At 39.0% G+C, this 13771-nt stretch overlaps 1 protein-coding gene across 1 annotated transcript in view; it reads right to left on the bottom strand.

Moving 5' to 3' along the window:
* The window catches only part of LOC136237452 (uncharacterized), a 326109-nt gene that overhangs the window by 263628 nt on the left and 48710 nt on the right, over positions 1-13771 (bottom strand). The window contains exon 3 of the mRNA XM_066027675.1: positions 13456-13557. Coding sequence (XP_065883747.1) covers positions 13456-13557 — 102 coding nt within the window. The remainder of the gene's footprint in view (positions 1-13455; positions 13558-13771) is intronic.

Raw genomic sequence — 13771 nt, 5'->3', positions numbered from 1 at the left:
ACATATGTAGCTAACCATGTATAGCCATAATGCACACGAAAAATCAATCTATAATCACGTGATCCATTTCTAGTTGGAAACTAATACCATTAGGAGGTCAGAACATAATATTGAAACCTAAATAACTTGCTGGAGAAACTAAAACTTGGAGTTATTGCAGCCACACCTCCCATTTTAGTCTCAGTCGCACAGGAAGAAATTTCATACCACTTAATTTGATGGAAGAAAGTGATGACCAAACTATATTGCTGTATAGTGAAGGTTTGTGGACTTTCCTTTTGTTGATTGCTGGGTTGCTCCGAATACAAAAAATACGTGATTTTCGGCAGATTTTTGGCAAGGAGTAGCTCCATACCAAATCCACAGTAGCAAATCAATTGATTTCTGCTGTGGGTTATAATCAGGTATAGACCTGGACTATATATGCCAAGTATGGGAAGGAACCCATGCTTCATCCAGAGAGCGCACAATTTTTCACGATTTTCAGTACAAAACAATTGCGATTCTCGTTGTATGGAGAAAGATAAACAAGGTTTATTGGTACGTACAAAAATACTTTGATATGCCCTACAGGTTGAAATAGTAAAGGAATAATTTCGTGATTATCAAATTTTTTCATTGCGGACCCTAACTATGTGTAGCAATTGCGATATCAAGATACTCTAATAAAACAGTCACCCTAATAGAGCACTCAGTTACGTTTATGACTTACTCCATTATAGAATTTTCTATTACATTGCAAGTTATTCTGTAGGGAGTTCAGCTGCAAACAGTTAATTTTAAAGACAGTTCAGCTACAAGCCAAGTCACACTGAAGAGAGTTCAGCTACAAACAGATCGCCATGTAGAGAGTTCAAGTAGAAACAAGCCATGCTGTTGAGAGATCAGCTAGAAGAAGTCACTTTGTAGAGAGTTCAGCTACAAAAAAACTACCCTGTGAGAGTTCAGCTATGAACAGATCATCCTAAAGAGGAAACGAGCTACAAAGAAGTCACCCTGTAGAGAGATCAGCTAGGAGAAGTCACCTTGTAGAGAGTTTAGACACAAAGAAACTACCCTTTAAAGAGTTCAGCTACAACCAAATCACCCTGTAGAGAGATCAGCTAGAAATAAGTTACAGAGAACAGCTAGAAGAAGTCACCTTGTAGAGAGTTCAGCTACAAATGTGACTGGGCCAGTAAAAATAGGGCATGTGGGCACAAACTATACCCTACTACATAACATCTCATATATCAGTATTGGGATGGAATATTTTCTGTCACTTGTGTTTTAAAGTCAACTAAATGTTTAATAATAAGTGCTGAAAATTTCATGGCCGACCAACAATGGAATATGAGGTGATGATGAATCACAGTTGGAAAAATTAGGCAATTTTTATGTGCCCACATGCCCTATTTTTGCAGGCCCAGTCACAAATAAACCATGGCCACCCTGTAGAGAGTTCAGCTACAAAGGAACCATCCTGTACAGAGTTTGGCTAAAAACAAGTCATCCAATAGAAGGATCAGTTAGAAACAAATCACCCTGTAGAGAGATCAGCTAGAAGAAGTCACCTTGTAGAGAGTTCAGTTACAAACAAATCATCCTGTAGAGTCCATTTATTTAAAAAATCACCCTGCAGAGAGTTCAGCTGCAAACAAATCACCCTGTAGAGAGTTCAGCTACAAACATATCATCCTGTAGAGAGTTCAGCTACGCACAGATAACCCTGTACAGAGTTCAATTCAAATAGAAACAAATCATGCTGTTCAGTATAATCAGCTAGAAAAAGTCACTTTGTAGAGTGTTCAGCTATAAAAAAACACCCTGTAGAGATTTCAGCCACAACCAATTTACTCTGTAGAGATATCAGCTTGAAACAAGTCACCCAGTGGAGAGATCAGCTAGAAACAAGTCACCCTGTAGAGAGATCAGCTAGAAGAAGTCACCTTGTAGAGAGTTCAGTTACAAACAAATCATGTTGTAGATAGTCCATTTATTCAAAAAATCACCCTGCAGAGAGTTTAGCTGCAAACAAACCACCCTGTGGAGAGATCAGCTAGATACAAGTTACAGAGATCAGCTAGAAGAACCCACCTTGTAGAGAGTTCAGCTACAAAAGAACCATTCTGTACAGACTTCAGATAGAAACAAGTCACCCAATAGAGGGATCAGCTAGAAACACGTTACCCTGTAGAGAGCTCAGCTCCAAGTAGATAGAGTTCAGCTAGTAAAAGATCGCTCTGTAGAGTGTTCAACTATGAAAAGATTACCCTAGAAAGAGTTCAGATTGAAACAAGTCACCCAGTAGCAAGATCAGCTAGAAGAAGTAACCTTGTAGAGAGTTCAGTTACAAACAAATCATCTTGTAGGGGGTTCATTTATTTTTAAAAATCACTCTGCAAAGAGTTCAGCTGCAAACAAATCACCCTGTAGAGAGTTCAGCTACAAACATATCACCCTGTAGAGAGTTCAGCTACAAGCAAAACACTCTGTAGGGAGATCAGCTTGAAACTATACACAATGTAGGGAGTTCAGCTACAAGCAAAACACTCTGTAGGGAGATCAGCTTGAAACTATACTGTAGGGAGTTCAGCTACAAGCAGATCACCCTGTAGAGAGTTCAAGTTACCCTGTAGAGAGATCAGCTACAATCAAATCACCCTGTAGAGAGATCAGCTAAAAAAATTTACCCAGTAGAGACTTCAGCTACAAACAAATCACCCTGTAGAGAGTTCAGTGACGAACAGATCACCCTGTAGAGGGTTCGGCTATACAAGTCACCCTGTAGAGGGTTCGGCTATACAAGTCATCCTGCAGAGAGATCAGCTAGAAGAAGTCACCTTGTAGAGAGATCAGCTAGAAACAAGGAACCTTGTAGAGAGTTTAGCTACAAACAAATCACTCTACAGAGTTCAGCTGTGAACAAAGCACCCTGTAGAGAGTTCAGCTACAAACAAATCACCTTGTAGAGAGTTCAGCTAGACAAGAGTCACCCTGCAGAGAGATCAGCTAGAAGAAGTCACCTTGTAGAGAGTTCAGCTAGGTAAAAGTCACCCTACAGAGAGATTAGCTAGAAGAAGTCACCTTGTAGAGGGTTCAGCTCCAAAGAAACTATCCTGTAGATAGTTCAGCTACACTTCAAGTCACCCAGTAGAGAGATCAGCTGCAAACAAATTATCCAGTGGGGAATAATTGGCATGTAATAAATATATGTATATAATTTGTATAATATCAAAAATAGTTGAAGTATTAAAAATCTTCTTTAAGTTCTTTTCTTCTTCCTGTGGTAAAGAAAAAAAGAGATGAGTTAAAAAAGCCCCAAAGCCATCCATATGCTAGCTTTGCAGTATACAAATACAAAAAGAAGTGATATCTAATCAAAAACAGCCAAGCTGTAAAAAAAGGTGCGGCCCCCAAAAAGGCCATGGTGGAAAAAGATGTGAAATCCAAGGTGGCGGCCAAGAAATGGCTGTGATGGTAGGTTAATGGTAAAAATTTTAATAACAACAATTCAGGTGAATTTTGTGCCAAGACCAAGCGGCACCAAATTCACCTGAATTGTCGTTATTAAAATTTTTACCGTTAACCTACCATCACAGCCATTTCTTGGCCGCCACCTTGGATTTCACATCTTTTTTCACCATGGCCTTTTTGGGGGCCGCACCTTTTTTTACACTTTGGCTGTTTTTGATTAAATATATAATGCACACATGTGACCAGATTTTACTAAACCGTTCCAAATCGCACATGAGGCAAAATCAAACTAACACCACTAGTGGATAGCTACACTATTGTATTAGTAGTTTTGACACTCAGCACTACTCAAACTACTCGAGGCTGGTTTCAACAGACGTCCCATCTGGGGACTGTGTAGAGCTCGAATGGTGGTTTAGGCCTTGTGAAAGATCTGGCTTGGCAAGAATCAGTGGTTTACAGGTGGACAGCCTGACAATGTTGGCCAGACGTTTTTTGTGTAGATTCTGCTACATATCAACCACTAAAGAGCCAGTACAGTCCTGTAATCTTGTCTCTGAACTCCTATCATGGTCAGTCTCCATTTTGAGGTTTAACCCTTGCCCACCCTGCCACCCCCCACCCTCCACCCCTTTGTGAGCACTCGTGATACTACTTCGCTCTTCCAACAGCTCAGATTTTCTATCTTATTTGGTGGGAAACTCTACAAGCAGCTATAAGTACTGGAAGTGGTCTGAAAGTTAACAGATTGATGCATCTTTAGTGCAAGTTTCATACGCGTGCTTGCTATCCTTGGAGAGCTATGCTGGCTTGAATTCTTTAAAACCGTTTACCTCGAAACTTCTAATGTGCGATTTGGATCGTTTTTCCAAGATCCAGTTACATATTTATTACATGTCCTACTGGATAACTTTTTTTGCAGCTGATCTCTCTACTGGGTGGCTTGAAATGTAACTGAACTATCGACAGGGTTATTTGCTTGTATGTAGATGAACTCTCTACAGGATCCTCTCTACAGGTTTACTTGACTCTAGCTGAACTCTCTGCAGGGTTATCTGTTCATTGTTGAACTCTCTAAAGGGTGGCTTATTTGCAGCTGAATTCCCTACAAGGTAACTTTTTCTAGTTGATCTGTCTACAGTGTGACTTGTTTCTAGCTGAACTTTCTACATGATGGTTTCTTTGTAGCAGAACTCTCTACAGTGTGACTTCTTCTAGCTGATCTCTCTACAGGGAGACTTGTTTCTAGTTGATCTATCTACAGGGTGATTTGTTTGTAGCTGAACTCTCTACAGGATGATTTGTTTGCAGCTGAATTCTCTACATGGTGGGGTCTTTGTAGCTGAACTCTCTACAAGGTGACTTCTTCTAGCTGAACTCTCTACAGGGTGATCTTTTCGTAACTGAACTCTCTACAGGGTGATTTGCTTGCAGCTGAATTCTCTACATGATGCTTTCTTTGTAGTTGAACTCTCTACAAGTTAAATTCTTTTTTTGTAGCTGATCTCTCTATACAGGGTGAATTGTATGCAGCTGAAATCTCTACAGGGTGATGCTGAACTCTCTACAGAGTGATTTGTTTGCAGCTGAACTCTCTACAGGATGGTTCTTTGTAGCTGAACCCTCTACAAGGTGACTTCTTCTAGCTGATCTCTCTACAGGGTGACTTGTTTCTAGCTAAATTGTCTATAAGATTAACTGTTTGTAGCTGAACTCCCTACAGAATAACTTGCAATGTAATATAGTTCTATAATGGAGTAACGTAGCCGAATGCTCTATTAGGGTGACTATTCTATTAGAGTATCTCGATCTCGCACTTGCTACACGTAGTTGTCTTTCAAATCATAACTCAGTGGTTTGTACTCCGATTCTTCTGTAATACTCAAGGACTTTCTATGATGATTATTCCAGCTACATACCGATTTTCAGCCCATTGCTCTAAGCGGTTTGTTTAATAGGCGTGAAAACTAATAGTTTTTTATTCATAAAAATCGATTGCATAATTGTGACACAGGTTGGGTTTTGTATCATATCTCCATGGTCTTTATCTCGAATCTTTTCAAATCACAAAAAGGCACTCCTACGATGGTTACTCCATCTACATAGCAATTTTCAGCTGAGTCCTTCAAGCGGTTTACACTGTGGGCTGACAGACCTTCGACCTTATTTTATGCAAATAATTGATCATAACTCTGTTAATGTGCATTGGATTCCTACCAAAGTTGGCACTGAGATCTGCTTTATAAGCCGTTTAAGTGTGCCAAATTTCAGCCCAATTGGAGCACGCATTCGTGTTTTATGGCGGATTTGGTGAAGTGTGCAAAATGAAGAAGCAAAAAAAAAAACGAAGAAATTAAAATGAAATTGAGTTCGTTTCTATCTCGGAAATGGCTGGAGTGATTTTCTTCAAATTTGGTATGCAGCCTTCCCTGATTGGTCAGCACTTTTCTAGCAAACTTGGTTCTAATCGGATTAAGGATCACAGAGCTACATAGGTGTGAAACTTGCTTTTTCTTTCTTCTTGTTAATATCTAAACAAAAAACAGCCAAGCTGTAAAAAAGGTGCGGCCCCCAAAAAGGCCATGGTGAAAAAAGATGTGAAATCCAAGGTGGCGGCCAAGAAATGGCTGTGATGGTAGGTTAATGGTTAAATTTTAATAACGACAATTCAGGTGAATTTGGTGCCAAGACCAAGCGGCACAAAATTCACCTGAATTGTCGTTATTAAAATTTAACTATTAACCTACCATCACAGCCATTTCTTGGCCACCACCTTGGATTTCACATCTTTTTTCACCATGGCCTTTTTGGGGGCTGCACCTTTATTTACAGCTTGGCTGTTTTTGATTAGATATCACTTCTTTTTGTATTTGTATACTGCAAAGCCGGCCTATGGCTGGCTTTGGGGCTTTTTTAACCCATGTGTTTTTTTCTTTACCACAGGAAGAAGAAAAGAACTTAAAGAAGATTTTTAATACTTCAAATATTTTTGATTTTATTAGTAATTATACAAATTATATACATATATTTATTACATGCCCATTATTCCCCATAGGATATTTTTTGCAGCTGATCTCTCTACTGGGTGAATTGAAATGTAGCTGAAATATACACGGGATAGTTTCTTTCTAGCTGAACTCTCTACAAGGTGACCTCTTCTAGCTGGTCTCTCTACAGGGTGATTTGTTTCTAGCTGAACTCTCTACAAGTGATTTGTTTGCAGCTAAGCCTCACATGGTGGTTTCTTTATAGCTGAACTCTCTACATGATGGTTTCTTTGTAGCTGAACTCTCTATAAGGTGACTTCGTCTAGCTGAACTCTCTACAGTGTGATTTTTTTGTAGCTGAACTCTCTACAGGGTGATTTGTTTGCAGCTGAACTCTCTACACGATGGTTTCGAATTCTTTGTAGCTGAACTCTCTACAAGGTGACTTCTTCCAGCTGATCTCTCTACGGGGTGATTTGTTTCTAGCCGAACTCTCTACAGGTGATTTGTTTGTAGCTGAACTCTCTACATGGTGGTTTCTTTGTAGCTGAACTCTCTACATGATGGTTTCTTTGTAGCTAAACTCTCTACAAGGTAACTTCTTCTCTACAGGGTGATTTGTTGTAGTTGAATTCTCTACAGAGTGATTTGTTTGAGGCTGAACTCCCTACATGGCGGTTTCTTTGTAGCTGAACTCTCTACAGAGCGATTTGTTTGCAGCTGAACTCTTTACATGATGGTTTCTTTGTAATTGAACACTCTACAAGGTGACTTCTTCTAGCTGATCTTTCTACAGGGTGAATTGTTTGTAGCTGAACTATCGACAAGGTAACTTCTTCTAGCTGATCTCTCTACAGGGTGATTTGTTTGTAGCTAAACTCTCTACATGGTGGTTTATTTGTAGCTGAACTCTCTACAAGGTGACTTCTTCTAGCTGATCCCTCTACAGGGGGATTTATTTGTAGCTGACATCTCTACAAGTGGTTTATTTGCAGCTGAACTCTTTATGTGTTGGTTTCTTCATAGCTGAACTGTCTACAAGGTGGCCTCTTCTAGCTGATCTCTCTACAGGGTGATTTGTTTCTAGCTAAACTCTCTACAGGTGATTTTTTGCAGCTAAACACTCTACATGGTGGTTTCTTTGCAGCTGACCTCTCTATATGATGGTTTCTTTGTAGCTGAACCCTTTACAAGGTGACTTCTTCTAGCTGAACTATCTATGGGGTAATTTCTTTGTAGCTGAACTCTCTACATGATGGTTTCTTTGTAGCTGAACTCTCCACAAGGTAACTTCTTCTAGCTGATCTTTCTACTGGGTGATTTGTTTGTAACTAAATTTTGTACAGGGTGATTTGTTTGCAGCTGAACTCTCTACATGGTGGTTTCTTTGTTTCTGAACTCTCTACAAGGTGAATTCTTCTACCTGTTCTCTCTACAGGGTAATTTGTTTGTAACTGAACTCTGTACAAGGTGCGTTTTTGTAGGTGATCTCACTGCAGGTTGATTTGCTTGTAGCTGAGCTCACTAAAGGGTGATTTGCTTGTAGCTGAACTCCTTGCATTGTGTCTAGTTTCTAGCTGATCTCTCTACAGGGTGATTTGTTTGTGGCTGATCTCTCTACAAGTTGATTTGTGTGTAGCTGATCTTTCTGCAGGTTGATTTATTTGTAGCTGATCTCTCTAAAGGGTAATTTGTTTGTAACTGAACTATCTATAAGGTGATTTGTTTGTAGCTGATCTCTCTGCAGGTTGATTTGTTTTAGCTGAACTCTCTACAGGGTGATTTACTTGTAGCTGAACTCCTTACATTGTGTCTATAGTAGTTTCTAGCTGATCTCTCTACAGGGTGATTTGTTTGTGGCTGATCTCTCTACAAGTTGATTTGTGTGTAGCTGATTTTTCTGCAGGTTGATTTGTTTGTAGCCGATCTCGGTAATTTGTTTGTAGCTGAACTCTCTATAAGGTGATTTGTTTGTAGCTGATCTCTCTGCAGGTTGATTTGTTTTAGCCGATCTCTCTACAGGGTAATTTGTTTGTAGCTGAACTCTCTATAAGGTGATTTGTTTGTAGCTGATCTCTCTGCAGGTTGATTTGTTTTAGCCGATCTCTCTACAGGGTGATTTGTTTGTAGCTTATCTCTCTACAAGTTGATTTGTGTGTAGCTGATCTCTCTGCAGGTTGATTTGTTTGTAGCCGATCTCTCTACAGGGTAATTTGTTTGTAGCTGAACTCTCATAAGGTGATTTTTTTGTAGCTGATCTCTCTGCAGGTTGATTTGCTTTAGCTGAACTCTCTACCGGGTGATTTGCTTCTAGCTGAACTCCCATGTCTAGTTTCTAGCTAATGTCTCTACAGGACGACTTTTTGTTGCTGAACTCTCCTCAGGGTGATTTGTTTCTAGCTTATCTCTCTACAGGTTGATTTGTGTGTAACTGATCTCTCTACAAGCTGATTTCGTTTGTAGATGATCTCTCTGCATGTTGATTTGTTTCTAAATAATCTCTCTACAAGTTGATTTGTTTGTTGCTGATCGCTCTAAAGGTTGATTTGTTTGTAGCTGAACTCTCTGCAAAGTGTTTTGTTTGTAGTTGATCTCTCTACAAAGTGAATTTTTGTAGCTGACCTCACTTCTGGGTGATTTGTTTCTAGTTGATCGCTCTACAGGTTGATTTGTTTGTAGCTGAACTCTCTACAGGGTGATTTGCTTGTAGCTGAACTCCTTACATTGTGTCTAGTTTCTAGCTGATCTCTCTACAGGATGATTTGTTTGTAGCTGATCTCTCTACAAGTTGATTTGTGTGTAGCTGATCTCTCTGCAGGTTGATTTGTTTGTAGCCGATCTCTCTACAGGGTAATTTGTTTGCAGCTGAACTCTCTATAAGGTGATTTGTTTGTAGCTGATCTTTCTCCAGGTTGATTTGTTTTAGCTGAACTCTCTACAGGGTGATTGCTTGTAGCTGAACTCCTTGCATTGTGTCTAGTTTTTAGCTGATGTCTCTACAGGGTGATTTTTTGTAGCTGAACTCTCTACAGGGTGATTTGTTTCTAGCTTATCTCTCTACAGGTAGATTTGTGTGTAACTGATCTCTCTACAAGCTGATTTGTTTGTAGCTGATCTCTCTGCAGTTTGAATTGTTTCTAGCTGATCTCTCTACAAGTTGATTTGTTTATTGCTGATCGCTCTAAAGGTTGATTTGTTTGCAGCTGAAATCTCTGCAAAGTGTTTTGTTTGTAGTTAATCTCTTTACAATGTGATTTTTTGTAGCTGACCTCTCTTCAGGGTGATTTGTTTCTAGCTGATCGCTCTATAGGTTGATGTGCTTGTAGCTGAACTCTTTACAGGGTGATTTGCTTGTAGCTGAACTCCTTACACTGTGTCCAGTTTCTAGCTGATCTCTCTACAGGGTAATTAGTTTGTAGCTGATCTCTCTACAAGTTGATTTGTGTGCAGCTGATCTCTCTGCAGGTTGATTTGTTTGTAGCCGATCTCTCTACAGGGTAATTTGTTTGTAGCTGAACTCTCTATAAGGTGATTTGTTTGTAGCTGATCTCTCTGCAGGTTGATTTGTTTGTAGCCGATCTCTCTACAGGGTAATTTGTTTGTAGCTGAACTCTCTATAAGGTGATTTGTTTGTAGCTGATCTCTCTGCAGGTTGATTTGTTTTAGCTGAACTCTCTACATGGTGATTGCTTGTAGCAGAACTCCTTGCATTGTGTCTAGTTTCTAGCTGATGTCTCTACAGGGTGATTTTCTGTAGCTGAACTCTCTACAGGGTTATTTGTTTCTAGCTTATCTCTATACAGGTTGATTTGTGTGTAACTGATCTCTCTACAAGCTGATTTGTTTGTACCTGATCACTCTGCAGGTTGATTTGTTTCTAGCTGATCTCTCTACAAGTTGATTTGTTGCTGAACTCTCTGCAAAGTGTTTTGTTTGTAGCTGATCTCTCTACAGGGTAATTTGTTTGTAGCTGAACTCTCTCCATAGTGACTTGTGTGTAGCTGAATTCTCTAGAGAGTGACTTAATTGTAGCTGAATTCTCTACAGGGTGCATGACTTGTTTATAGCTGAACTCTCTTCAGTGTGACTTGTAATGTTCTGAATCTCTACAGTGATATATTTGTAGCTTAACTCTCCACAGGGTGACTTGCTTCTAGCTGAACTGTCTATAAGATTAACTGTTTGCAGCTGAATTCCCTACAGAATAACTTGTAATGTAATAGAATTCTATAATGGAGTAATAAATTAGCCGAATGCTCTATTAGGGTGACTGTTCTATTAGAGTATCTCGATCTCGCATTTGCTACACGGAGTTGGCTTTCGAATCATAACTCAGTGGTTTGTAATCCGATTCTTCTGTACTACTTTCTATGAAGATTATTCCAGCTATACACCGATTTTCAGCTCATTGCTCTAAGCGGTTTGCCTAGTAGGCGTGAAAACTAATACTTTTTTATTCATAAAAATCGATCGCGTAATTGTTACGCAAGTTGGATTTTGTGTCATATCTCTATGGTCTTTATATCGATTCCTTTCAAACCACCAAAAGGCACTCCTACGATGGTTACTCCATCTACATAGCAATTTTCAACTCATTCCATGAAGCGGTTTATCCTGTAGGCGTGACAACAAATCGATCTTGTTTTACGCGAATAATCGGTCATAACGCCTGAACCATCCATCGGATTTGCACCAACTTTAATGCTAGGATTCGCCTTTGGACTCCCTTTCTGTGTGCCACATTTCAAGGTGATCGTAGTACGCGTTTGTGTTTTATAGCAATTTTTACAACTGTGCGAAAACACGTAGAAGAAAAAAAAACGAAGAAGAAAAAAATCGAAACTTTAGCAGCTCGTATCTCAGAAACAAGTAGAGCGATTTTCTTCCAATTTGGACTGTAGACTCCCCTGGCTGGCGGACAACTCTGTAGCAAATTTGGCTCCAATCAGATAAGGGATCACCGAGATACAAAGGTGTGAAAATGACGTTTTCTTTCTTCCTGTAAGTATACTCAAGGTGTGGCGCACCGGCTTCTTGGGCCGCATAACACTGTGTCTTGATATTCACCATGTGGTGTGCCAGCTTCTTGTGTCGCACGACACACTACCGTGTGAATTGATAAAAGTGGTTTTATTGAAGAAAAATGGCGATGATGTTGTTTACGTTTACTTCATTGTAAACAAATGCACATTTCACGCAAACCATTGGGGCTACAGAAATGAAACAAATATTTGTAAACTTTGCATGAGTAGGTGAATAAGATGGTGTATAGGTTTAATTGGTTATAACTTCCTTTCCTCAGTATTGGCTTCATTACAACGTACGTAAAATTTTCTTTGTAAAACATATAATTTCATCATTTTTAGTAAATTTTGATCTCAAAATGCATGCTTGTTCAAACTACTTCGGTGAGATTGTCATGTTTGAAGTTTGTACTGTGAAAACGTGTCACCAATGCACAGAGAACTACCAAAATATACTGTTCTCTAACAATACATTTTGCAAGCCAAACTCCATCAGCAAGAAAGATATGCACTTAGATGGCCTCTAAAATTTAATTGCATGCACGAATAGAAACTCACCGATGATGCTAAATCCTGGCAAAGTAAGTTGGCTAATGAGTAAACAAGGTGAATTCAAAAATGAGGAGGCATTGCATTCAACCTTCTATTTCTCCACCCCCACATTATACTGTTTATGTTGCTTTAACCAAGATAGATTGGTGACTGCATAATAACAGCTGTTATGAATCGTTAATATGGATAAACGAGATGGAAAGAACTGCTATGGTTGCTGGAAGTGATAAAACAAGGAGCTACCTAACATGAAATTAGCAATTTCATTCTACTGTTTACAGATAAGAAGTTACATATAAAGCCTTATACAAATTCTTTTGTTTGCGTCTGTTAAAAAAATAGTAGCTAATAAACAACGTATAAAAACCACGATCATTACAGTATAACAAACCCCTTTCAACAATTCATTTGTAGCTATATTGTTTCATTATTAAAAGGAGTTACTCATAACCAGATCGCGGTTTATCTATCGCATTGGTAAGAAAGATATGCATTTAGATATGCCAACAGCCAACTTCAATTTCCTAGCACACAGGAGCCCTCCACACACTCGAGTATGTTCTTCCAGGTATACATTATTTTTGGCCGTTCCTACTGTTGATGGTCATGGACTTGGCTTGTACTCCAATATATTCAAGACATTACGTGCCCACAACGTGTAACAAAGACACAAACTATTCATCAGGTAAATATACATCAACTATTCACTGTTTGTGCTACCCTGATACCTGTATAACATGACCACTCAAGCTTATCGAAGCTGCTCCCTTGTAACACAGTATGTCTCAACCAATCAACAGTCCCTCACCATTTCTGCTTTGCATCATGAGAGCAATTGATCACATGATGCAATAGTTAAGCATTAATTAATGCTATGCTACCTTCAAGAGTAGCACAGAGTATCTACCCAAAAGCTCCAGGGATGTAAGATTTGATGTGATTTTTTACTATTTTAAAATTTTGCCTATGAAATGGGGGGTTCGTCCAAACCATCTAAACTCTACTGTACCTATGCCCTTGAAAACTAACTGAGATTCTCTATGACTAAATGGGTAACCTGGAATTTGATGACTATTCTACAGCAGATAATCCAAAATTGCTGCCCTCTATAGGAAGAAGCATAAAGATGTGACCTTCAATTTACCCAGCTCTTCAACAAAAACATTTTCAGCTTTGTATACATATTTTAACACTGTAAGACAATTTTAAAATCATCATACATAATCCAATCTCATTTACCTATATGCCCATAAAATATAAACATTACTTAAGTTGGTTAGAGACTAAGCCCTCAGATCTTCATGTTTTAAAACATCAGCATTACCTCGAGATTGAACATACATGAAAATCTTTGTATTAAGCCCCTCATCTACATTTATACATAGATATAGGTACCTATGTATGCACATACACAAGAAATATTGCTACAAACGTACATCGTTTATATGGCCTACTGGAATAGATGTGCTCTCCACCAACCATTGGACACAGAGATGACGACCTATGTAAGCAGCCTTGTGGATTGCTGTGTCTCCATCCTAGCACGAATAAAGATAACTAGTTAATGGATTACACAAACACAAAACTATTACACATACCCATTTATTACATGCTATCTAATCAAAAACAACCAAGCTGTAAAAACAGGTGCAGCCTCCAAAGAAGCCAGGGTGAAAAAGATGTGAAATCCAAGATGGTGGCCAAGAAATGGCTGTGGTGGTAGGTTAACGGCAAAAAATTTAATACCGACGA

The sequence above is a fragment of the Dysidea avara genome, chromosome 1, assembly GCF_963678975.1.
Source record: "Dysidea avara chromosome 1, odDysAvar1.4, whole genome shotgun sequence".
Lineage (NCBI taxonomy): Eukaryota > Metazoa > Porifera > Demospongiae > Dictyoceratida > Dysideidae > Dysidea > Dysidea avara.
The sequence above is the reverse complement of the archived record's forward strand: the minus strand, read 5'-3'. Positions and strand labels throughout refer to the sequence as shown.